The following is a 27,900-nucleotide window of genomic DNA, read 5'->3' as shown; positions in this document are numbered from 1 at the left end:
AAAAATAGTCTCCCCATTACTAAGTACATTGTGATGGCCTCCATGCTCCCTTACATACATAAGGTCAGCTGAATCTGTTAGCTGTGATTCACATTCCAAACTGCTGACACTGTTAGATAGCTATTAAAGCAAGGAGACACACTGTAACTTCTATATACTCATCTGTGCTTCCAGAACAAAGTGTCAAGGAGGCGTTCCCAAGACTCTGAAGTGCAGAGGGCTGTAACACCTCCTCACTCCTCCTCCCATCCCTATCCCTTAGTTTCAGATTTAGAACACAAGACGTAAAGGTCCAAGACCTAGAAACACAGATTTCTCTCTCTGGTCATTCTTGTTTGGAGATCAAGGAACCTTATGGGTTCCTCAATCCACCATGTTAAGCACGGTGGCGAATCCACCACAAGCCATATGTAGACATTGGTAAACAATCTTATGTTACGCTGGGGATACACTGCATACAAGTCATTAGATTTCTTTAAAGATCCTGAGCTGTGAACCCGAGCAATCAGTTAGATGCTCCGATTACCGATTAGTTGATGGATCATGTAGTTTGGTAGTTGGATACAATAGCAATTTCCCAAACATCCTTCCCAATGGATTCTAATGATTTACACATAAGAAGACGACAACTAAACAATACCATTCCGAAATACCGAGGGCTTCTGTAACTGGAGGTCGTTGGCAAACCTGCCAAAGCAACATGAAGCCCTGGAGAAAAGTCTCCCCAACTTTCAGCACAACTCCCTTCTCTTTGTCCTAGTCTCCGATGCCGAGAAAAGGGAGTGAGTGGGCTGTGGAGCAGTACATAGATTGGTTGGAGTGGTAGTTGGTTTGGCTGTATAAGAGTCACCAGGAAGGTCGAAGGTGCTTAGTAAAGATGAGCGCAACTGGAGCATGCTTAAGTTTAGTCATTTGGCATTTGAATACCAGTGGCTGAAGAAGTTGGATGCAGTCCTAAGGAGTCTGGGAAAGCATGGATACAGCCTACGGCCTATAGCTGCATCCATGTTTTCCAGGACTTCCTAAGGCTGCATCCAACTTCTTCAGCCAGCAGTATTCAAATGCCGAAAAACCGAACATTGAGCATGCTCAAGTAATGCTCATCTCTAGTGCTTAGATTTTTGTGGTGGGGCGACCCCTGGTGGTTGCACCAGAAAAGCAACTGCACCTACTAAATGCCCTCCACAAACAAGATGTATCAAGTTCCTCACTCCTCCCTGAACTTCCTCAGTTGGTTGTAAGGACCAGGAAAGAGTTGAGGAAGGTGTCTAAAAGTTGGCTCTTGGGAGTTTGATCGATTGGCACGTGTGGGATGGTTTACAGTGGGAATCCCCAAAGTGTGGCTGGCCAGCTGCTGCAAAGCCACAACTCCTGGTAAGCCCTGGCAGCAGAAGCCTGTCAGGGCATGCTGGGAGTTGTAGTTTTGCAACAGCTGGAGAGCCACAGGTTGGGGATCAGTAGTCTAGAGACAGTAGTTCAGAAAAGGGGGCAAAAGACAACGGACAACAGGACCGTACAGGTAGCAAAGTAGCTCAATCAGAACTTTTTTTTTTTTTTAGTTTGTTAGTGCCCTGGATAAATCAGGTGATCATCTAATATTCTAGAAAAAAAAAATCTTACTTTGTTCACATAAAACTCTCCAATGTTTCACTTCTGCCTATTGTCGATGGCGCACATAGAAAAATAAGAGGCGGCTATTCATCATATGACTATAATATATACCAAAAATAAATAAAAAATTCCAGTTCTAGTAATAAATTAGCTGTTTAATAGAATCTGCGCATCTGATATCTAATGGGCTCAAATCCAAAAAAAAAAAGACACGAAAAGACGGGAACTAATCTTTGTACAGATTTACAGGTTTTCTAGTTCTAGAGAAGCAGCAGCTGTTCGGGGTTTGTGGTGTTTCAGTGCTGGGTTTTTGCACTCTACACAATTGCCTGAGTTAAATTATATATATATTTTCTTTTTTTTCTTTTCTTTATAGTGAATGTACAACCGGCTCTGTGTCAGGTCATCGATGCCATGTGATTTTTTTCTTTTATTTAAAGGGATTTTCCATATAAATTACAATACGCGATGATATGGCTATAAGAAGAAACTTTGGTTTGAGTACAGTTGAGATTTCTGACCCCTTGAGACTGACCAGATGCAAGGAACAGTACTGGGGTATAACATAGAAAAGAAGGGGCCACATAGCAGATGTCAAACTGGGACCCCGATTATAATGCTGGGTTTTGCCTGTTTATCGAAGAACCAAGAGTTTGCTATCCTTTATCCTAACTTTGCAGAGACAATCCCACATAAAATCTGAAAAGGGGGCAAAGTTTATGTAAATTCCACACAAACTGGTGTTCCCATATGGCACTGTCAGGTCAAATAACTTTTGATATGTCATACTAAAAGTTTTGATCAGTCGGGGTCTGATTGTTCAGACCCAACCAACAAGCTGGGAGAAATGCACGCTAAGCACGTTCTCTAACACCTTTGTGTTTTCATAGACACAGAGCAGGGAGAGAAGTGCAGGGCTGTTGGCTTCTCTCCCCACTTGTTCTCATAGACAGGTACACTTTAAATATCCTGATTTTTGGCTTTCAAAATTTGGATAACTATGCCCTATACATGGTCTTCTTATGACTTTTGGAACAACATCCTTCCACACATATTTGCTAACAATCCAGTTCCTCGGGGGTGGAGCATTTCCTAAGGTCCTTCCCACCCAACAGCAAAGGATGGATGCAACCAGGACTGGCCCATTTTAATCTAAAGCAGCCACATTGTCAGCCTCAAGGCTGATCCCCAATATTTTCCTTAAGTATGGATGTGTAAAGTAGGTAGAATAAGCCCTAACTTTGGCCTATAACACTGTCCCATGACTACATGATGGCACTAAGACCCAGGAGCAATAAGGAAACCTCATAGGTGGGTCCAGATCCATAGCCCACCCCTAATCAATGCTACTGATATCAACGCTCCTATGCTTGGGTGTCTCTGCCGTCATTAATAATCAGATTTTCCTGAAATGAAAAATCTACGTGGAAAATCCCTTTAAGTCAAACACTTAAAATCAGAATCCAACTAATTTCCAAAGTGGCAATGACTGTAATGACATATGCCATAGGATTGAACAGAGCTGTGTATGTCACATGGCGTTAGCGGGCTAATGTAGTGATCAGGCTGGCGCACATTTCAAAGAAATCCATAGTGTGGCTACCTATCCGGGGGCTGGCCAGAGAGAAGGAGCCGGAAAAGGACCCGTACATGGATCCACTTTGGGAAGGGCAATCGGTGCTCACACAATCGATGCTCAGACGTGGTCGGTGCAGGCCGGCTGCAGAACACGAACGCTGGGGTGTAGAAGAGCCTGATTTGTGCTCCACGACTTCATCTATGGAAGAAGAGAAATAAGAGACAAGGCGGATGGGAAAGTAATGTTCAGCATCTTCACCAATGCATCTACACCAGGGATGGGGAATCTTCGCCCTCCAGCTGTTGCAAAACTACAATTCCCATCATGCCTGGACAGCCAAAGCGAAGCTTTGGCTGTCCAGGCATGATGGGCATTGTAGTTTTGCAACAGCTGGAGGGCCGAAGGTTCCCCATCCCTGATCTACACGAACATCACATAACACGTAGCAATTACTTTACAAGATAGAAAACCCCTTTAATTCCTACAAGCCTCCCGAACCTCCCAGCGTTTGCTGTGTAATTTCCACGAAGCTTTTAGACATTCTAGAAACGTACCGTCGATGCTCTTGAAGTCCAGCAGATAACTGCGATTATCCACTTGGTAGAGCTGCAGACTCATCTTCACGTAATTGCCGGTCACGGGATTCTTCCGCCGGACTCGGAGATGATAAGGGTTCACCACCTGGGGAGAGACACGACGTGAGGACAGGCTGCTGACGTCAGGACAGACTGTGAAGGTCACGCACTGGCATCTCGAGTGGCTGAGGGCTGTGTGCAAACAGCCAGGAGGATAGGGGTCTTATGACAACTGTGTACGTGCAAAGCTGGAAAGCTGAAGACAAGTCGAGACACACTGTAGAATAAATAGACAAAATAGGCTCCATCTGCGCCAACTTTTAGGGGACCCCGGCAACAGTTAACATTGGGTTGCAAACATAGTGGCGTCTCCCAGGAATAGCGCCACAACTGTCCTTGGATCTAGTCTGCTATTGCAACTGCTGGATCAGCAGCAAGTTCCTCTGTTAGGGTGGGTTCATACTACGGAATTCTCGCAGACAATGTCCGCGGAATTCCATCGGCCGTCCATGCGCACGGGCGCGCGCCTTTCCGCTGGCTCTATAGACACCATTCTATGGGCCAGCGTAATCCGCTATCCGCCATCCGCCAAAAGAAGTGACATGTCACTTCTTTCGGCAGATAGCGGAATATGCCGGTTCATAGAATGGTGTCTATGGAGCCGGCGGAAAGGCGCGTGCCCGTGTGTGCGGACATACCGCAGAGTTTATCCGTGAGAATTCCGTAGTATGAACCCACCCTTAATCCAGACGTTTTGTTCTCCATGATTAAAGACACGTAATGAGACCATAATGCACCTAACCCCCAATGGGCCACGTTTCATTGAGTGCCCTTATCCATGGAGACCTGAACTTCTGGACATAGGAACTCGCCGCTGATTTGGCAGCAGGGCGACGCAACAAGTACACTTTAACTGTGGGTTCACATGTCCCGGATCGCAGCGGGTTTCATTCTGTAAGTTCCGGTACTGTCATTTTTAATAGGTTTACATACTCCCCCTTTACCAACCGCTGTCCTGTGAATACTATACCCATGCAGCAGATAGCAGCAGATTTCCCTAAGTGTCAATCTATGCTAAGGCTATGTTCACACAACGTATTTATTCAATTAATAACGACCGTTGTTGCAGATTGCAACACCGGCCGTTATTAGTTAAATAAATACATTGCATTGATATTGTATACATTGCATTGTATACGCTCCGACTGGGATTCCTTGTGGCTGCACAAAAAATTGACTTGTCAGTTTTGTTTGGCAGCTATTCATTGAATAGCAGCCACACAAGACTGACAGAGCAGACAATGTAAGGTGCGGCTCCAGACGTACTTTACATAGTGTGCTATGGTGATTTGGAATGCAGGCACACCTGAATGCGTCCGGATTCCAAATCAAAAGAAATAAAGTTCATCTGGCCAGTACTGCAGTACCGGCCGGGATTAACTTCACTGACAGTGGCCATTCTGTGCCATGGCCGAGTCACAGAGCGGTCAGTATCATATGCTGTGTTAAACTTGCCTTAAGATGTATTCTGTGTATTTTTTTAATACATTACTTTAATAAAATGATATTACTTAGTAATATAACTAGTGAGTGAATTTAGTGTTTTTTATATTATAACGGTGCAACTGTGGCCAGGGCACAAGCAGCCCTGCAGTTCCTGATGTTAACAGTGGTGGAAGCAGAGAGGCACCATGACAGCTCTTACTGCTGCCACATAATGTAAAAAAGTAATTTACACAAAAAGTCTTATGAATCTGGGTGAAGTTTCACAGGACTGTATCCATCTTTTCCTAGCACCCAGGGAGGAGCGGCAGTCAGTTAAAAGGCAGCCAGATGATAAGAGGATTGCAAAGATAATGAAACGATTCACTTTATTACTGTAAATTTGCTCATCTCTAAATAAAACTTTATACATTTTGAGTTATTTACTTTCATATATTATGTGGCATCTGACATTGTGCCTCTCTGCTGCCACCACTGTAAGCATCAGGAACTGCAGGGCTGCTTGTGCCCCGGTCCAAGACCAGCCGCTCTGCTCAAGTGCTGCCACAGACACAGCGTCACAATATACAAGAGACAGGGAAAGGGCCTGTGTCAGTAGTGTTGTGTCTTATGCCCTGCAGTTCCTGATACTAACAGTGGTGGCAGCAGAGAGGTCTGGGTCAGCTGTGACTGCTGCCACATAACGTATATAAATACATTATGTACACTTATTTAAGTTAAAAGGGTGCTTTAGCAAAAAAAAACATTTTCTTTCAAATGGTATAGAAAAGTTATACAGATTTGTAAATTAATTATATTAAAAAATCTCATGTCTTCCAGTACTTATCAGCTGCTGTATGTCCTGCAGGAAGTGTTGGATTCTTTCCAGTCTGACACAGTGCTCACTGCTGCCAGCTTTGCCCATGTTCAGGAACTGTCCAGAGGTGGCAGCAGAGAGCACTGTGTCAGACTGGAAGGAATACACCACTTTCTGCTGGACGTACAGCAGCTAATAAGTACTGGAAGACATGAGATTTTTTAATGGAAGTAATTTACAAATCTGTAGAACTTTCTGACAACAGTTGGTTTAAAAACTTATTTTTTCTCTCTCCCTTTAACATAAACTTAAGTGAATGTTTCAGATTTTTCCAGAATTTTCTGCTCTACAATGTGCGCCATCTGCCAATGAGGCTGTCCCAGTGTTCTCTCTCACCTTCCATTCAAAATCCAGCTGCTTCATAGCTCGGTACACCTCGGCCATGATGTCATGAGGTTTGCTTTGACTGCGGATCCCCAGGTGCCATTTGGCCTTCTTCACCGCTAGGGGCTTGGGTTTGGTAGTGTTGAGGGCATCCAGCGGATTCCTGGCTTTTGGACTATCAGCGATCAGAGGCGGCATTCGCTCTGGGTGAGGTTTGACCCCTGGAGGGATGTGCATTTCGTCCATAAATGATCCAGTGGGTGGACTGGAGGCAAGGTAGAACTCACTGGCCTGGTTCATGATCCTCCGGTTGTCTATGATGAGGTGGTAGGCCACCGCCAGCTGATCCTGCGGGTCTCCACTGTACAGGCTGTTCATGAACTCCGACTCTGTGCACTCAAACTTTTCACAGACTTCCTTCACGGCTTCATCATCAATCACGTTGGCGTCGTACGATGGGTCTTCTGGGAACAGGTAGCTGGGTAGATCCTGCTTAAACCACTCATTCTCCCTGAGGAACGGCAAGAAAATGTGGTCAAGTAAATGCAGAAGTAATCCGGAACATGCGTAAAACTCAACTCGTAATGACATCACAGTACTGGAGCAATGACATCATTAGGTCCTGACTAGTGTTCAGCAGAGAGGCCAAACTGTTCTGGGTTCAGCAATATTCTCCGAACCCGAACACTCAGCTTTTGACTCCCAACGACAGGAGAAGTTGGATGCCGCCCTAGTGCTGCCAAGAAAACATGAATGCAGCCTATGGCCTATGGCTGTATCCTTATTTTCCAGGGCCCCCTAGGGCTGCATCTAACCTTTGCAGCTGCGTGGAGTCAAATGCCGTGCGTATGGGACGGGGCCGTGCAGCAGAATCGGCTTGGATTCCGTAGAGTGCACATATCCTAAGTGCGGTATTACACGAAACGATTATCGTTCAAAAAATCATTAAATCGTTCGAATTTGAACGATAATCATTTAGTGTAATAGCAGACAACGATTAAACAGCCAATGAGAAATCGTTGGTCGTTTTATAGAATTTGGACCTATTTTTATCGTTGATCTTTGCAAATCGTTCGGTCGTTCGAACGCAGTGGTGTCGACAAAGGACGAACGCAATGACGATTATCGTTAATCATTGATCGTCGAAAAAATCGATTTGTGTGATAGTACCCTTAGGCTTCAAAAATCTGTCAGATAAACCTCTCTGTGTGAACGCACCCTTAGTCAATGATTGGCTGAGCGGAGAGTGACAGCCTGCTCAGCTAATCACTGGCCACGGTGCTGGCCCTCAGTCGGTGATTGCCTCAGTCAGTGATTTGCTAATTTCGCTGTGAATCCAGCCAAGCTCATCTCTAGTCCTGACTTAACACTCAAAGGGGAATATAACTCACATCTTCCCCACTTTCCATACTGCACAGCCCCTATCACCATGAAGACTGCTAAGGCCCTATCACACCAGACGATTATCGGCCGTACTTGCCCTATTAACGTTCAGGACAATAATCTTTTGGTGTAATAGGATATGTTAAACGGCCACGATCAGCATGTCTGCACAATGTCGGCTGATCGTGGTCTTTCAACGTGTTGAATCACAATGATCATGTTGGCGACGGTCTGCTGCCTGAGGCTCTATGTAATAGGAGTGGCAGCAGACCACCGCTGACTTCAATGGGCAGCCCGGACTGCCTCTCCAGCTGCACCTCCTTTCTCACTGTTTGTGTGCGTAATAGCAAAGGCAGCGATCGGGGGGGACGAGGGGGAAGCGAGCGCTGAGCTGACAGGTCAGCGCTCGCTTCCCCCTCATTATTGTGCTATGTAATACAGCCTTTAGTTTAGGCTTTAGGGCCTGTTCACAATGAGTAAAATCAGCATGTCAATTCTTTGAGCGGAAAGCGACAGAAGTGGAAGTGTGGGAGCCCTCCCATAGAGAAACTGTGGGACACTGAGGCAGGAGGGATTCTGCAGCAGAGAGCTCCACCCCAAAATTCTGCCGATTTTACACAGTGTGAACATACCCTTATGCTGCGTTTACACGAAACAATTATCGTGCAAATTTTCGCAATAACGTTCGCATTTGAGCGATAATGTAAACAAAAAATCGTTTATTGTGATCTTTCAACATGTTTTCAAATCCTTGTTGGTTGTTCACAAATTTGCAGATGGCTTCGTGGAAAGTCTTTCAAAGATTTACCCTATGTGTGAGATGGGCTTAAGTGATCTTAAAAACGACCACAATAACGATTTTTCTAACGATTTATTCGTTTAAGCGCTGATCGTTATAAAAAAACAAATCATTGCTTCAAAATCGTTAAACGATCGATTGGGCGAATTATCTCTTTGTGTAAATGGACCATAACAGAGCTCAATCAACTCCCAATGACATCACAGCACTGGTGTGATGACATCATTACCAACATTTGGTAGAAAATATAACTTATACCTCCCCCACTCTCCTTAGCGCTCAACCCCCATCATAACATGTTAGGGTACTATTACACCAAGCAATTTTCCGACGATTAACGATCTTAAACGACCGCTAAGGCAAACGACCCAAAATCGTTCGCCCAAGTACACGAAACGATGATCGTTATTTATGATCGTTCTTGCGGTCGTTTAGTCGTCGCTATTGTGTACGTTTCAGCTGTGAATTCTTATTCCACCGAACGATGAGCGAACGATCAAACGATAAAAATAGGTCCGAATCCTATCAAACGATCAACGATTTCTCGTTGGTCGTTTAATCGTTGCCTGCTATTACACGAAATGATTATCGTTCAAATCCGAACGATTTAACGATTTTTCGAACGATAATCGTTCTGTGTAATACCACCCTTAGTCCTGGCTTTAAAGGAGTTATCCAGCGCTACAAAAACATGGCCACTTTCTTTCAGAGACAACACCACTCCTGTCTCCAGCTTGGGCGGGGTTTTGCTGCTCAGTTCCATTGAAGTGAATGGAGCTTAATTGTAAACCGCGCCTGAACTGGAGAAAAGAGTCGTGTTGTCTCTGAAAGAAAGTGGCCATGTTTTTGTAGCACTGGATAACCCCTTTAAAGCACTCAGCCAACCCACAATGGCCAACAATAAACAGAAAATATAACACACAGAAAAAAAAACTATTGTGGAAACCAATGAATCTACTCAAACATGGTGTCACATTGCAGATGCATCATTTAGTCCAGACTACAAGTTGTACCTCCTAAACGTCCTATAGCATAGGACTCATAGCTTCATAATGACATCACAGTGCTGGTGCGATGACATCATTAAGTCCAAACCGACAGTAGATAGAGAATATTTATACAGCACCCAACACTGGAGGAGTGGTAACATGTTGGCGTTATGTACTGGTGGGACATTTCTCTCTTGGTCTTGGACACAATGGGCGGGGGTGGGGTGCGGACTCCGATGAGCTCACTTTAAGTAAACATCCAACACGTTTTCTGCGCTTACTCTATGGGCATTCACAATGGCATCACCCATCCCTTTGAGCAAGGTCATTAGCCCGGAGGTTTGACAGGTCAACCACGCGTTTTGACAAAACAACCTAATTGAATTGGTTAGACTTCCTTCTGTAATCCGTCAGACAATTACGCGTCTGTGCAAACGAAACAAACTCCGAGCCGAGGACACAAGGGAGAAAAGGAGAAGAAAAACAACCTGTCTCCAGAAAACTGCTTCCTAAAAGCCGCCTGGGGCCCCCCGAAGGCCGCTGAGATGCGTGCGGCTGAATGGCAGCAACAACCCCCCCCAGACGCGTTTCTGGCATTCAGTTCAGGATGTGAGAGATTACCCATAATCCTCTCTTTCACGCTATAATACATTTTGCTATGGTTACAATGAACTTGTCATAACACAACTTAGCATTAAGTCCCTTCACATCTATCCGTCAAAGGAGTCGCTGCAACCGCCGGGCGTTCAGGGTCGGGGACGGGTCACGGAAAATGGCGTTAACTATTTGCTTTGATATGTTGTTCAGTTTTTTATATTCCTATGGAGGTGTGCTGCTCCTCACTTCTGTGGAACTAGAAATCCCAGCATGCCAGGTACAAGGTCTAATGAAGACATTTAAATGCATACATATCAGTGAATAGGGAGTTGCAGTGTAGTTCCTTTTATCTGTCAGGTGGTGGCGACAAATCACACAGAAATTACTTTAAAGGGGTACTCCAGCAAAAAAAATCTATTTCTTTCAAATCCACTGGTTTCAGAAAGTTATAGAGATTTGTAATTTACTTCAAGTCTTCTCATACTTATCAGCTGCTGTATGTCCTGCGGGAAGTGGTGTATTCTTTCTAGCCTGACACAGTGCTCTCTGCTGCCACCTCTGTCCATGTCAGGAACTGTCCAGAGCAGGAGAGGTTTTCTAGGGAGATTTGCTGCTGCTCTGGACAGTTGCTGTCTCGGACAGAGGTGGCAGCAGAGAGCACTGAAAACACAATTTCCTGCAGGACATACTGTACAGCAGCTGATAAATACTGGAAGACTTGAGATATTAAAATAGAAGTAAATTACAAATCTATATAACTTTCAGAAACCAGTTGATTTGAAAGAAAAAGATTTTTGCCGGAGTACCCCCTTAACTCTCTTCTTGGCCTGTGCCATATGGCCAATAGATGGAGCTGTTGAGTCACTGCTTTATCTTGTTACATTTGAAGTGAAGAGAAGTGAAGGGCAAAACTCTAGTGGCAGCAGGTGTTGGCTATCCCTTTTCTGCAGTAGCTGGGATTAGAGATAATGTTGATCCTGACCATCTAATGGCCCTATTCCACGGAACGATTATCGTTCGTTTTCGGACGATATCGACCGCTACGGACGATAATCGTTCCGTGGAATAGAGTGCAACGATCAGCCGACATCGTTCATGTCGGCTGATCGTTGCAGTCGCTTGTTTTTCAACATGTTGAAAAACAAGCGACTGATATAGCAGCGATCTGCTGCCGTCGCTCCGTTGAATAGGAGCATCGGCAGCAGATGCTGCTATATCCTATGGGCTGCCCGGACGATCTAGCGATTCCCCGGGCAGCTCCCCGCCGCCCCCTCCCGCACTCACCCGCTCGCTGCTGCCGCGTTGAATAGCGGCGGCAGCGAGCGGCGAACGAGGAGCAAACGAGCGCTGACAGCGCTCGTTTGCTCCTCCAACGACCCGTGGAATAACTCAGCCAAAGCTTTGCTGGACGACTAAAAGATGGCATGGCAGCTGGGTTGTATTCAATGCCCCTGGGTCTGCCATCTTTGTGCTCCTCTAAGACCCTTTCACAGGTATAATACAGGGCAATAGAGGAGTACCGCAGTGTACACAGTCACAAGCAACCGACTAGTAGGATAAAAGCAGCGTGACGTCCATGCCGTACGGCTGACAGCACAAACTCTACAAGGAGGAGTAAAAGTTATATGTACCCCAAGCTGGTGGCAACCCCAAGCGCTACAAAAACATGGCCACTTTTCCCCCTACTGTTGTCTCCAGGTCAGGTGTGGTTTGCAATTAAGCTCCATTTACTTCAATGGAACTGAGTTTCAAAACCCCACCCAAACTGGAGACAACAGTAGGGGGAAAGTGGCCATGTTTTTGTAGCGCTGGATAACCCCTTTAATCCTGTGCGTAGCCATCTATGTCTATAGTGTCTAAAAGCCTCCCTAAAGGGGTTCTCCTCTTTAACAGTCTGATTACAGTTTCTTCCTGCTGGAACCCTCATCGATCATATGTGGGAAACCTACCAGTGTAGCGCCACCACAGGAGGAATGGAATATTACACTGCATCAATGGGATGTTTGTGTAATGTGGGACAGGATGGGTCCTCCACAGCAAGAGACTCTTTTCAACTACTCACCACACTCTCCAAGAGATCAGGATCCTGAACACAGGTCCCCTCCCCCATTACTTCAACATTTCCTAATAGAGATCCCCTATAAATGACGTTGTACTTGATACTTAATATTTAATAACTGTATAAAGAAACCTTTCTAATATCCTTTGGGGGAGATTTATCAAACATGGTGTAAAGTGAAACTGGCCCCGTTGCCCCTAGCAACCAATCAGATTTCACTTTTCATTCCTTACAGACTCTTTGGAAAATGAAAGGTGGAATATGATTGGTTGTTAGTAGGAATGGTCCGAACCGAGTTCGGTTTGGGTTCGTACGAACCCGAACCCTTGGTAATGATTCCCGCTGTGTGCCCGCTCCGTGCAGCGGGCGTATCCAGCAGGAGGACCGCCTGGAAAACTGGGATACAGCCATAGCCATAGGCTGTATCCCAGTTTTCCAGGCGTTCCTCCCGCTGTATCCGCCCGCTGCACGGAGCGGGCAGACAGCGGGAATCATTACCGAGGGTTCGGGTTCGTGCGAACCCAAACCGAACTCGGTTCGGACCATCCCTAGTTGTTAGGGGCAACTGAGACAATTCTACTTCACACCAGTTTGATAAATCTCCCCATTTGTGTTTTGACCCTCTGCTTGCTGTCACGGTTCGTCAATGTATCAGGGGCGACTTTACCTGATGTCCTTGATTGTGGCGCGTTTCAGAGGGTCGACCTGCAGCATGTGCATTAGCAGTGAGGCTACGGCGCGGTTCAGGTGCTCAGGGATGTAAAACACTCCACCGCGGATCTTCTTAAAAAGGGTTGGAACGTGCTCATCATCGAAGGGCAGAGTGCCACACAGGAGGGCGTACAGGATCACTCCACAGCTCCAGATGTCCACCTCAGGCCCAGCGTACAGTCTGCAGGGTGAGATAAGAGAGGTTACCACTAAGGAGAAGTCACTGGGGGGGTCAGAGGTCAGTGTCCTCTATCTTACCTCCCTGATATCACTTCAGGGGCCGCATAGTTTGGAGAGCCGCAGCTCGTGCGCAGGAACTCACCATCCGACATCATGTTAGACAGACCTGGGGAGAATGAGATTTAGCAGAGCTGAGTAAATCACAATGTGACCCTTGTGTTTTTACATAGGACTGCTGAAAAATCTACTGCATTAACCTCAATCAGCAAGTCACTGCTTGATGTGATAAAGAGGGCAGTGGTGTAGCAGTAAGGCTAGGTTCCCACTGTGTTTTTGAAATTCGTTTTTTTAATCCGTTTTTTTGCAAAAACGGATGCATTTGTGTGCATCGGTTTTGATCCGTTTTTCCATTGACTTCCATTGTAAAAAAAACGGATCAAGACGGACCCATTTTTTTGACGGACACAAAAACGTAGCTCACACTATTTTTGTGTCCGTTAAAAAAACCGGATCACACAAATGCATGCTTTTTTTTCCATACGTTTTTCATATGTTTTTTGCAAAAAAAGGATGAAAAAAAAAAACGGATTGCAAAAACGCCGTGTGAACCTAGCCTAAAGAGTATGGATACACTGACAGCCATCACACAACTCCTAGCTAGGGTCACCCTTCAGGTTTTGGGGGTCTTAGCAGTCAGATCCCCCTGATCTACCATTTGTGTAGTGCTTCTGATTGGACTACTCCTTTAAGATATTTTTTATGACAAGAATGGCTTTTGTTTTCAATTAAAACAACCATCGTTCTGGTCGTAGTGAAATTTTTTGCATTGAAGAAGATGCAAACAACAGCCGTTGTTCACACAGTGTATTGACGTGTCAATTATTTCCACCTATTGTACATCAATTTCAATACAATTTTTAAAGCAAAAATGGCCATTGTCTGTACTGTGTGTGAACATAGCCTTAAAGTTTTCCATAGAACCATAGAGACATGTCAGAAGTTTTGATTGATCGGTTCTGGGTTCCAATTCTATCTAATGATTGTGGGGGTCTGGACATTTAAGGTCCTATTACACTGAGCGATTTTTAACTATAAACGATCACAAATGAAATTGTTTATCGTTAACCTGAAATCGTTCACCATATTACACAGAACGATGGTCGTTAGTTACGATCGTTACTATGATCTGATCCCAGCAAAACCATTAACAATGTGCAATTACACTAACAGATTAGTGAAAAAAATACGGAACTTGAGCGAACAAGTGTGGAATTACAGCGAACGATTAACGATAATTTTAGGGCCCTATTACACGGGACGACTATCGTGTGAAAAGTCGTTATATCGTTCAAATTTAATCGATAATCATTTCGTGTAATTGCAGGCAAAGATCGAAGAATCGTTCGTATGTCGTTGATCGTTGATTTAGATCTGAACCTAAAATTATCGTTAATCGTTCGCTGTAATTCCACATTCGTTCGCTCAAGTTCCGCATTTTTTTACGAATCGTTCAGTGCAATTGCACATTGTTCATTGTTTTGCTGGGATCAGAAGGAATAAACGATCATAGTAACGATCTCAGTAACGATCCAGGTAACGATTGTAACTAACGACCATCGTTCTGTGTAATATGGTGAACGATTTCAGGTTAATATGGTGAACGATTTCAGGTTAACGATAAACAATCTCGTTTGTGATCGTTTATCGTTAGTCGTTAATCGTTAAAAATCGCTCCGTTTAATAGGACTCTTAGGTTCAGATCTAAATCAACGACCAACAACAAACGAACAATTTTTCGATTGTTGCCTGCAATTACACAGAACGATTATCGTTTAAATTCTAACGATATAACGATTTTTTGAACGATAATCATCCTGTGTAATAGGCCCTTTCACTGTGACCAATCAAAACTTTTTATATATAAAAAAAAGGTTTTGTTTTTTTTTTTGTTTTTTATTTTTAAAGTGACAGTGTCCTTTTAGTCTTTGTGTGACATTCACTACACTTAGGAAGAAATCTATTTAAGCTGCGCTTGAAGCAGAACAGCGATACTGTATATTTTACAGCAGAAGTGTCGCTACAATTGTATCCAGTTTACACAATTCCATTTAAAATAAAGGATCTGGACTCCAGGCTGATACATTGTAACTATCAGGACAGGACAGAGGTTTGTGCTGCTGATGCATCTGGACTGGATCCAATAGCAACAAACCTTCAGCTGTGAAAAGTCTTAGATTGGGGCAGGTTTTCAGCCCCTAAATGGGATCTAAGCAACTGAAACACAAAGTATATGCTGCACTTTTCACTGTATGGTTATATATAGGACTGGAGACCCCTTTGAAGCAAAACTACGGAGGACATGGCGGAGCTCGGGCCTGGGAGTCCCACATAGTGACAACCTTCAGCTAGTGACCTGCTCGCTGGCTGCATTCCTGGAGCGCTTGCGGAGTCACATACCAAAGTCAGCAATCTTGGCATTCATGTGAGCGTCTAGTAACACGTTCTCTGGTTTCAGATCCCGGTGAACAACCATATGTCTGTGGCAGTAATCTACAGCCGACAGGATCTGCTGGAACAGGCGCCGGGCCTCAGGCTCCTCTACCTGGAGGTGGTAAAGAGGGTAATGCATCAATGAGCGTGATCCCCCAGCGCCGGCATGGAGTGCAAGCTGGTGGGTGAGAGTCATGTAGAGGCAGGCATACCGTATATACAGAGCAGACCTACCATATATACAGGGGCAGGCATACCATATACAGGGGCTCAATATACCATATACAGGAGCTCAGCATACCATATATACAGGGGCTCAGCATACCATATATACAGGGGCTCAGCATACCATATATACAGGGGCAGGCATACCATATATACAGAGCAGACCTACCATATATACAGGGGCAGGCATACCGTATATACAGAGCAGACCTACCATATATACAGGGGCAGGCATACCATATACAGGGGCTCAATATACCATATACAGGGGCTCAGCATACCATATATACAGGGGCTCAGCATACCATATATACAGGGGCAGGCATACCATATATACAGGGGCTCAGCATACCATATATACAGGGGAGGCCTACCATATACAGGAGCTCAGCATACCATATATACAGGGGCAGGCATACCGTATATACAGGGGCTCAGCATACCATATATACAGGGGCTCAGCATACCATATATACAGGGTCAGGCATACCATATATACAGGGGCTCAGCATACCATATATACAGGGGCTCAGCATACCATATATACAGGGGCTCAGCATACCATATATACAGGGGCAGGCATACCATATATACAGGGGCTCAGCATACCATATATACAGGGGAGGCCTACCATATACAGGAGCTCAGCATACCATATATACAGGGGCAGGCATACCGTATATACAGAGCAGACCTACGATATATATAGGGGCAGGCATACCATATATACAGGGGCTCAATATACCATATACAGGGGCTCAGCATACCATATATACAGGGGCTCAGCATACCATATATACAGGGGCTCAGTATACCATATATACAGGGGAGGCCTATCATATACAGGGGCTCAGCATACCATATATACAGGGGGAGGCCTACCATATATACAGGGTGAGGCCTACCATATACAGGGGCTCAACATACCATATATACAGGGGCAAGCATACCATATACAGGGGCTCAATATACCATATACAGGGGCTCAGTATACCATATATACAGGGGGAGGCCTACCATATACAGGGCTCAGCATACCATATATACAGGGGCTCAGCATACCATATATACAGGGAGAGGCATACCATATACAGGGGGAGGCCTACCATATACAGGGGTTCATCATACCATATATACAGGAACTCAGCATACCATATATACAGGGGGAGGCCTACCATATATACAGGGACTCAGCATACCATATATATAGGGGGAGGCCTACCATATACAGGGGCTCAGCATACCATATATACAGGGGGAGGCCTACCATATACAGGGGCTCAGCATACCATATATACAGGGGGAGGCCTACCATATACAGGGGCTCAGCATACCATATATACAGGGGCTCAGTATACCATATATACAGGGGGAGGCATATCATATACAGGGGCTCATCATACCATATATACAGGGGCTCAGCATACCATATATACAGGGGGAGGCCTACCATATATACAGGGGCTCAGCATACCATATATACAGGGGGAGGCCTACCATATATACAGGGGATCAGCATACCATATATACAGGGGCTCATCATACCATATACAGGGGCTCAGCATACCATATATACAGTGGGAGGCCTACCATATACAGGGGCTCAGCATACCATATATACAGGGGGGGCCCTACCATATACAGGGGCTCATCATACCATATATACAGGGAGAGGCATACAGTATATACAGGGGCAGGCATATCATATATACAGGGGTTCTAAATACCATATATACAGGGACAGGCCTACCATACATACAGGAGCAGGCATACCATAAATACAGCAGCAGACATACTGTATATACAGGGACAGACCTTTCATACATACAGGGGCAGACATACTGTATATATACAGGGACAGATTTACCATACATGCAGGGGCAGGAATACGGTATATACAGGGACAGGCCTACCATACATACAGGGGCAGGAATACCATAAATACAGGGGCAGGCATACCTTAAATACAGGGGCAGGCCTACCATACATACAGGGACAGACATACTGTATATACAGGGACAGACCTTTCATACATACAGGGGCAGGAATACCATAAATACAGGGGCAGGCATACCATATATACAGGGACAGGCATACCATACATACAGGGGCAGACATACTGTATATACAGGGACAGACCTTTCATACATACAGGGGCAGACATACTGCATATATACAGGGACAGATTTACCATACATGCAGGGGCAGGCATACGGTATATACAGGGGCACTGGGTCCTCTGCTCTCTGTGTCCGCCCCAGTACTTACACATGTACAACAAAATGCATTTGCTGCACTAAGCCGCTCTTACACAAGTATAAAACAAGTTATACAACTTTGTAACTTTGTTTTATATACAAAGCAGATTGGATACTAATTTGCTATAACGCTCTGCGCTTCTAGGGGCCTATCCCTTATTTATCACTGATCTTCCATGTGTCACTACACTGCCTCTATCCTATGCAGCCCTGCCCTTTTCTCTCCTGAAATACTCTGTACTGCCTACTCCCTGCACCTCCTGTGCCCTCCCACTTGTCTCCTTTGCTCATCACTCTGCCCCCTTGTCACCTGCTAAACATGACTAGTGTAACGAGGAGTGGCTGTCACCAGGCTGTCCACCCAGTGCCTACCGCCAGGCTGTCCACCCAGTGCCTACCGCCAGGCTTTCTATCCAATGTCTACTGCTCACAATCCAGGCCAGAGATGAACACCAGAGTCATGTGGCACAGACTTATTGCTATGGATATCCCGCCTAGCAACTACAACTTTTGACAGACAGTATCAAGTATTCTGGATCAGTATGAGGACCGGGAGGTTTGTACCCTGCTCGCTGCTTGTCTAGGGGTTCGGGCCTACAGGAATATGCTAGGACTTACCCTTCCATGTTTGCATATGTAGTCGAATAACTCTCCGCCAGATACATATTCCATCACCATGAAGAAGTCTGTGGGCGTGCTGATCACCTGGTACCTAGAAGACAATACAGTCATCGAATTGCATGGCAACCAAAAAGCAGGGAAGCAACGTGGCACAGCAGTGCTTTGTGGCCACTCTACATGTTGCCGTTAAGTTAGACGCCAAGTATATAGAACAGCTGTACTGGGCACAATATATACAGTGTGTTACACGTTTGCAATACTAACTGGACACAATACCTGTTACATGTACATTACTGGTTACAGTGAAACTGAAGGGGATGCACCAAAAGGAGTGTAGAGACCTATGCTGGGTTTACACGGGACGATTATCATTCGAATTTTCGCAATAACGATCGCATTTGAGCGATAATCGTTCCGTGTAAACACAGCAAACGATCAAGTGACGAGCAAGAAATCGTTCATTTTGATCTTTTAACATGTTCTCAATCTTAAAAACGATCGCAATAACGATTTTTCTAACAATTTATTCGTCTAAGCGCTGATTGTTATATAAAACAAATCGTCGTTTCAAAATCATTAAACGATCGATTGGGCGAATTATCACTTTGTGTAAACGCAGCACTAGGGTCCTATTACACGGAGCGATTTTTAACGATTAACGACTAACGATAAACGATCGCAAACGAGATTGTTTATCGTTCACCTGAAATTGTTCACCATATTACACAGAATGATGGTCGTTAGTTATGATCGTTACTATGATCGTTTATTCCATCTGATCCCAGCAAAACAATGAACAATGTGCAATAACACTGAACGATTAGTGAATAAATGCGGAACTTGAGCAAACGAACATGGAATTACAGTGAACGATTAGCGATAATTTTAGGTTCAGATCTAAATCAACGTTCAACGACATAGAACGATTTTTTGATCGTTGCCTGTAATTACACAGAACGATTATCGTTTAAATTCAAACGATTTAACGATTTTTTGCACGATAATCATCCCGTGTAATAGGGCCCTTACAGGCCATTCACCTAAAAGGAAAAGCTCTCTGCTGCCACCTACTGGAGACAGCATCCCTTGAAATCAAGCATTGACATGAAAGGATGCCACGTCCAATAGGCGGCACCAGAGAGCAAGCGCTTCAGCTTCTGGTAGAGAACAACTTTGCAAGTCATTGATAAAGGAATAGATACACTACATACTACACTGACACCCATGTGACAAATTTCTGCAACTTAAAGAGGTATTCTGGGGAATAAAAATGCTTTTTTTTTTTACATTTCATTTTTAAGGTTATAAAACTTTGTAATATAACTGTATTAAAGAAAATGTACATTTTTTATCTTTTTCACATTATTTTTTTCACATACTGAGTGGCAGCTGTTCCCACCAGTGGCTGTGTAGGGAACTGCAGGGCTGCATAAGCCCTGGCACAGTTGCATATTACTAGTGCTGCTGCATGTAGATATTGAGCCTCCCCTCATGTCTATACAATACATGTTAGCATTAGAACAGATATGACACTTGGGAAAGCTGTCTGTGTCACTAGCGCTGCAGCTGCAGCACAGGCTAGCCGAGCAAAGAAAGCGTGATTGAGATTTATCACAGACAGCTTCCCCAACTGTAATGGCTATCCTACTGCTAACAGGTATTATACAGACATCAGGGGAGGCTGAGTATCTGCATGCAGCGGCCCTAATGGTACAGTATGTAACTCTGCCAGGACCAGGGCTTGAGCAGCCCTGCAGTTCCCGACACACCCATTAGTGATGGCAGCTGCCACTCAATATGTGAGAAAAAAACATAAAAAAATAAAAACAAAATTTTCTTTATATTCTTTCTTTCGTTATATTACAAAGTTTTAATAAAAATATAATAATAATTCCCCCCCTAGAATATTGGGACCCCGTTGGAAAAGGAATTCCCCCCCGAGTTGTGATGATGTCACTTGTCCCGGCTGATGGACTGGCCGCTAAGCCAATCAGTGACTGGGGCAGCATCCCGTCCCGTCAGCCGGGTCATGACCTGTCAGCTACGGAGATTAGGGGTCCCAATGCTCACTGCCGGCACGGGGAGAGGTAAGTTCGTACTTGTAATAAATTTACCCCAGCCGGCTGCCGGATTTTAAAAATGGACGAACTTCTCCTTTAAATAGTTATATAACTCCATGCTAGAAATAAAAAAAAAAAAAAAACTTTTTTCACTGGGCTACCCCTTTATTATCTGCCGCATGTGAATTCCCCCTCATAGTCCTCAGTAGTGTAGGAGAAGATGGATCTCAGCTCAGAATAGGAATTCCCAATATGAGGTCTGCTTCTGCTTCCTCTCAGTATAATACGAGGAAATACTTCAGACTTCCAGTATGTCCCTATATTCCGTATACTGAGACGTCTCGGATGCGGCAGAACCCCGGCCGCCTCCTGAGGGAACATATTTGTGTATAAACTCTGAGCGAGAAGATCAGATAGCGATGCATGAAGGTCACAAGAAGGCGGTGGGTGTGTGCAGGCAGCTGTGTGCTGCGGATGCCGAGTGATATTGAGGGACGGGGGAGGGGAGGAGGGCGGTGGAATAATCACCACTATTATTATTATTATTGGTAACAGGAGAAGTTTACCTGCAGCTTTGGATGTGACTGGAGTATAAGATGTAACAGCCAGAGGATTAATAACGCCATGTCATGCTGGAATGTAATACCGCCACATACTTACAGCTTAATAATATGCGGATGACGGAAAAGCTTCAGATTCTGAATTTCCCGCTTAATTTTTCCGACCACATCCAGACTCCGAATCTTCTGCCGGTTTAAGATCTTTACAGCGACTTTATGTCCTGTCAGCTGGTGCTCCCCCACTACAACGAGAGAGCAAACATGTCAGTATCATCTGCCCCATATAGATTGCCTCATATCAAGATGTATAGAGCAAGATGATGAGGTGCACTGAGCATGCACTATATGGTAGTACTATACAGTGCAGTATGGAGCTATTATAGTTATGTAGTAGCACATGGACACTGTACAGATGTTTTTTGGCACTGTGCGGTGGTATATATATATATATATATATATATATATATATATATATATGCACTGTATGGTAGTACTATAAAGGCATTGCATAAGGTTGCTTTTGGCACAATATGAGGGTATCGTATACACACTATATGGCAGTACTATACAAACATCGTATACTGCTGTTAACTGCCACAGTACAATATATGCACTATATGGCAGTATTATATGGACATTGTATATTGCTATTATATGGGTGTTGTATTGTACTGCTATTTGGATCGATATGGTGGTATTATAAATGCACTTTAGGGTAGTACTGTATGGACATTGTATAGTTCTGTTAGTTGACTCAGTATGGTGGTATTACATATGCACTATATGGCAGTACTATATGGACATTATATACTGTTCTTATTTGACTCGGTTTGGTTGTATTATATATGCACTATATGGCAGTATTTTATGGGCATTGTACTGTACTGCTATTTGGCTTAATATGGTGGTATTATAGATGCAGTTTACGGCAGTACTATATGGACATTGTATACTGCTGTTAGTTGACTTATTAGATGGTATTATAGATACACTATATGGCAGTACTCTAGGGACATTATATATTGCTCTTATTTGACTCAGTTTGGTGGTATTATATATGCAATATATGGCAGCGCTATTGTACTGTGTTGTTATTTTATACTGTACACTGTCGTTTTTTTGTTTGTTTTTTTGCAGAAATCAATAGTACAGTGGTACCTTGGTTTAAGAGTAACTTGGTTTAAGAGCGTTTTGGTTTAAGAGCTCACAGTTTTTCAAAATTGTGACTTGGTTTAAGAGCAATGCTTTGGTTTAAGAGCTCCCTGTACTGGGTGGGAACGCGAGTGGAGGAGGGACATGGTCTGTATAGCGGGATCTACAGCACTGTACTCTGACCCATTAAGTCTCCCTCACCTTCCAAATTATAGCAGATCCACCTCAGGCTGCGGCTCACATCAGAGGACAGGACTGTGGAGGTAATCTCTTCATAGCTGTAACCCCTCTCTCCCCGGACAGAGAGTGCTGCTATACTGTGCCCACATCTGCCCTGCTCATTCCTTCATGCTCCCTGCAGTCTCTGTCAGTCCTTGTGTTTCCCATCCTCTCTATTACTGTACAGTAACTTATAATATCACATATTCTGCTGTTTCTGAATGTTTGTTTCATCTGTTTTACATCTTATTCAGAATAATAAATCATTATTTTTGGGATGTGGAACCAATTGTCTGCATTTCTATGATTTCTTATGGGAAAATTTGCTTTGGTTTAAGAGTGGATTTGGATAACAAGCACGGCCCCGGAACGAATTATGCTCGTAATCCAAGGCACCACTGTACAGGTGATTTTTAGAAACTTTGTAATTGGGTTTATTAGGCAAATATGCCATTATCTGCATTCAAAATGAAATCTCAACTCTTTTACATCAGTCGAGCCCTGTCTAACCTATGGAGAGGTAATGGGGGAGAAGGGAGATTAGTCGGCAGCAGAGAGCAGAGAACAAAGGATTACAAAGCGGGACCTGTGTGAAAGCCGGTATTCAGAGGTCAGAGAGGTCAGTGCTGACCTCAGAGGAGATAGCCCGGTGATGAAGCTGTAAATTAACTCTTTGTTGTCCTGTTTTGGTTCCTCATCTCCCTCCACCCCTCCCCTCTCCATAAGAGAACCATGAAGACAGGGGGAGAGCTTCAAACTGCTTTTTCCTGATAAAAATTTACTTTTTGTTTAATAAACCCAATTACAAAGTTACTTAAAATTGCCTGTACTATTGATTTCTGCAAAAATATAAACAACAGTGACACTTTAAGCTCTACTGGGGCAATATATTCCTCTCTAGTTTTCTACATATGAGGCCCCTATGCCGGTTTATCCAGGGTTCTGTGTTCACTGTGTGGGTAGTATTCACAGGAGGGAGCATTTAAAATTCAACAGGACACAGAAGGTCTATTACATTGCTGGTGCACAACCTGTATCACACTGACACTACAGGGGCAAGGCCTAAGAATCTGATGCTGATAATAAGAAGAGATTAGGAGACTGCTATTAATACATCCCCCTTATATAATCTTAAAAGCAGCTCCAAACCAGACCCCCCCTCCCCCTATACATGGCATGTAGCGGTATCGGCCTTAGTATTGTGCGTCCCTCATGTTTTGTAAACATTACATGACACAACCCGGGAGGAGGCGTCCAGCGCAGCTGCCAAACTCTGAGCCCTGTTCCATCATTAGCGAGGCCTTAAAGGGATGAATTTTAGGTGAGGAGGCTGTAAACTGCAGGTGGATGACGGTAAATGTCACTAATGGTGGAAAATGATTGTATAACAGAAAGTGGGAAGGAGTAAGGAGAATTTCCTGAAAAAAGTGAGCAGCTGGCGTTACCGTATGTCTGATAATGTCTGATGCCACTGGGCGGCACAAAGCAGGGGCAAAAACTAATCACAGGCTGACAGATACCTGGGAGATCACCCTGCTATGGGAAACCTGGGTGACAATCCATATAGGAGCTTTAATGGCGCCGTACTGACTGGAACCCAGCTTTCCCCAAAGCAGATACAGTATCACTGGGAAATGGCTATAGATAATAAAGTACTTACTGTACATAACATGTGAGTTACATGCTTTATTATACTCCAGAGCTGCACTCACTATTCTGCTGGTGGGGTCACTGTGTACATACATTACATTACTGATCCTGTACTGATCCTGAATTACATCCTGTATTATACTCCAGAGCTGCACTCACTATTTTGTGGCATAGTTATTGTGACCCCATCAGCAGAATAGTGAGTGCAGCTCTGGGGTATAATACAGGATGTAACTCAGGATCAGTACAGGATAAGTAATGTAATATATGTACACAGTGACCCCCACCAGCAGGATAGTGAGTGCAGCTCTGGAATATAATACAGGATGTAACTCAGGATAAGTACAGGATAAGTTAGGTAATGTATGTACACAGTGACCCCACCAGCAGAATAGTGAGCGCAGCTCTGGAGTATAATACAGGATGTAACTCAGGATCAGTACAGGATAAGTAATGTAATGTATGTACACAGTGACATCACCAGCAGAATAGTGAGTGCAGCTCTGGAGTATAATACAGGATGTAACTCAGGATCAGTAATGTAATGTATGTACACAGTGACCCCACCAGCAGAATAGTGAGTGCAGCTCTGGAGTGTAATACAGGATGTAACTCAGGAGCAGTACACGATCAGTAATGTAATGTATGTACACAGTGACCCCACTCCACTGTGTTTTTCCTGGTGTACAAAAGGACAATTTTTTTTTCTAAAACTAAACTTTCAGCATTTATAGGGTTCTGGGAGTTTTCTCTACATATGTAGGCATACAGGACTATCAGAGCGGCTATATACCGGCTTCCAGGGATCTGCATCACTAAGGATCAACTCTAGAGTAACAATTATATTCTCTGTCCCTATAGGGACCAGTACAGATGTGGGTAATTCCTGTCAGTCATTTGTAGCTACTCCTATAGAAAAGGGCTGGATATTTATAGAACCCCCTGGAAGATTAGCTGTAGTGAAGCAGAGCCCCCCCCCCCCCCCATGGGTCACAGCACAGATGTAGGTATCCCCTGTCACTCATCTGCTCCTATAGGAAAAGCCTCTGGATATTTATGTAACCACTCCAAGTGTGCCGACCCTGTATACTGACCCCCGCCTCTATATACAGACCCCTGCCCCTGTATACAGACCCCCATCCTTGTAAACAGACCCCTGCCCCTGTATACTGACCCCACCCTTGTATACAGAACACCGCTTCTATATACAGACCCCTGCCCCTGTATACATACTCCCGTCCCTGTATACAGACCCCCCTCTGTATACAGACCCCCCCTATATAGAGACCCCTGCCCTTGTATACAGAGCCCCACCCCTGTATACAGAGCCCCACCCCTGTATACAGACCTCTGCCCCTGTATACAGACCGCTGCCCTTGTACACAGACCCCTGCCCCTGTGTACAGACCCCTACCCCTGTATACAGACCCCCACCTGTATACAGACCCCCACCCCTGTATAGAGACCCCCGCCCTTGTATACAGAGCCCCACCCCTGTATACAGACCTCTGCCCCTGTATATAGACCCCCACCCTTGTATACAGCCCCCCGCCCCTGTATACAGATCCTTGCCCCTGTATACAGCCCCCCGCCCCTGTATACAGACCCCTGGCCATGTATAAAATCTCCTGCCTCTGTATACAGACCCCCACCCCTGCACACTTTGCCTGGTAAGACCCATGTAGTGCTAATGAACCCCATAAAGAGCTGCCAGAACTGCTATTAAACCAGGAGCCTATAGAAACAGGTGGCTGTGGTGTATGAGTTAAGGTGGGCACAGGGTCTGCCAGCAGCCAGGGGTGGAGATGTCGATCCTTGCCCATCTACAAGACAGTGCCAGGTGGTCATGTGTTAGAATATTTGTCTCGGCCAATTGACGAATAAATACAAATGATTCTGCTGTTAATTATAAACAAATCAGAACAAGTGAGCCCGTCTGTCAGAAGAACTACAACTCCCAGCATGCTATGGCAACCTACACTTCTTAAGCAGTTGCAAACTACAACTTGCAACTTTTCAGTGGTTACAAAACTACAACCACCATCATACTTTGGCAGCCTGCAGCCAATCAGTGGTTGCAAAATGACAACTCCCAGCAACCTGCAGCTGTCTTGTTGTTGCGGTACTACAACTCCCAGCATGTAACCTACAGTTATCCAACATTTACAGACTACAAACCGCTGTATGCTCTGACAACCTTCTGCAACCTGTGGCTTGACAACAATTGTAAAGCTACAACTCCCAGCATGTCCTGGTAGCCTCCATCAGCCATCTCCTTCCTTGGCCTCCAGCCCAGGACACAACCTATGGACTATACTTTATGTATATTATACAATATATATATATATATATATATATATATATATATATATATATATATATACTAAACTATATACTATACTATATATATTATACAACCTATATACTAAACTATATATATTATATAACCTATATACTATACTATATATATTATACAACCTATATAGTACTATACTAAATATATTATACAAACTATATACTATACAACCTATATACTATACTATACTATATATATATTTTATACAACCTATGTACTATACTATAGTATACAACCTATATACTATACAACCTATATACTATATAACCTATATACTATACTATATATTGTACGCAGCGTATATATATTATACAACCTATATACTATACTTTATATATTATACAACCTATATACTATACTATATATTGTATGAAGCGTACATAAAATGCAGCGTATATATATATATTACAACCTATATACTATAATATATATATTATACAACCTATATTCTATACTATATAACCTATATACTATACTATATGTTGTATGAAGCGTACATAAAATGCAGTGTATATATATTATACAACCTATATACTATAATATATATATTATACAACCTATATACTATACTATATACTATATTGATACTGGGGGTGTCTACTCATCCCATGTATCTATTTCTGGTTAACCCTTTATGGTCATCTCTAAGCCCCCAGCCTCCTGGCAGCCTGTATACACACAACCCTGCCCCCAGCCATGACTAGATGATCGGCTATAAGCCTATAATCCCAGGTAGCCCCCCCCCCTCCATTCCAGGTAGGAAATAAGGGGAGTCCGGCGCCTGCACATCCACCGCGTCCCCGCTACAATGTATCAAGTGCTATTCACAGAGTTTCTACGCAACTACCAGCTGACGCCGCGCTTGGCAGGGCCGGGCCCAACGTTACGCAATCAGCGCATCTCCCCCGGCTCTCCGCCCAGCCTGTCACCCCGCGCCGCCAGGACACTGACAGGAGACGAGAAAAGAAGGAAAATACACTCAGCTCTTCACTTTGCCGAAGGTGCCGACCCCCAGCGTGTCCCCCAGGATGTAGTGTCCTATCTTAACCCGTCCATCGTGCTTCTGCTTCTCAGCCATCTTTGCATCCTGCTTGTACCCACAATGCAGCTGGGAGAGGGAATGCCCGGCTGCCTCCTGCCTGA

The 27,900-nt window shown here is 44.2% G+C and overlaps 1 protein-coding gene across 2 annotated transcripts; it reads right to left on the bottom strand.

The window, feature by feature from the left end:
• Nucleotides 1–1,540: 1,540 nt before the first annotated feature.
• PRKAA2 (protein kinase AMP-activated catalytic subunit alpha 2) lies at nt 1,541–27,900 on the bottom strand. Of its 2 annotated transcripts, none has more exons than XM_069981312.1 (9): nt 27,742–27,900; nt 21,481–21,622; nt 18,758–18,851; nt 15,624–15,768; nt 13,245–13,332; nt 12,943–13,167; nt 6,461–6,959; nt 3,745–3,871; nt 1,541–3,388 (listed from the first exon to the last, which is right to left on the bottom strand). In XM_069981312.1, exons 1-9 carry the CDS (start codon nt 27,833–27,835, stop codon nt 3,153–3,155), a joined length of 1,650 nt encoding a protein of 549 aa, XP_069837413.1. In that variant the 5' UTR covers nt 27,836–27,900; the 3' UTR covers nt 1,541–3,152. The 2 variants fall into 2 exon arrangements, with proteins under 2 accessions (XP_069837413.1, XP_069837414.1); XM_069981313.1 differs by having other exon boundaries at nt 27,735–27,812.

This window comes from Dendropsophus ebraccatus, chromosome 8 (assembly GCF_027789765.1).
Source record: "Dendropsophus ebraccatus isolate aDenEbr1 chromosome 8, aDenEbr1.pat, whole genome shotgun sequence".
NCBI classification, from domain to species: domain Eukaryota; kingdom Metazoa; phylum Chordata; class Amphibia; order Anura; family Hylidae; genus Dendropsophus; species Dendropsophus ebraccatus.
This window is presented reverse-complemented; position numbering and strand designations above follow the sequence as displayed.

What these genes read in the sequence shown, in the direction of transcription:
- PRKAA2 (XM_069981312.1), bottom strand. Translation starts at nt 27,835, where the DNA reads ATGGCTGAGAAGCAGAAGCACGATGGACGGGTTAAGATAGGACACTAC. An exon ending in CACCTTCGGCAAAGTGAAGA is followed by an intron (nt 21,623 to 27,741) that starts GCTGAGTGTATT and finishes CTCTCGTTGTAG; the next exon opens with TGGGGGAGCACCAGCTGACA. An exon ending in ACATATGCAAACATGGAAGG is followed by an intron (nt 15,769 to 18,757) that starts GTAAGTCCTAGC and finishes TACCACCTCCAG; the next exon opens with GTAGAGGAGCCTGAGGCCCG.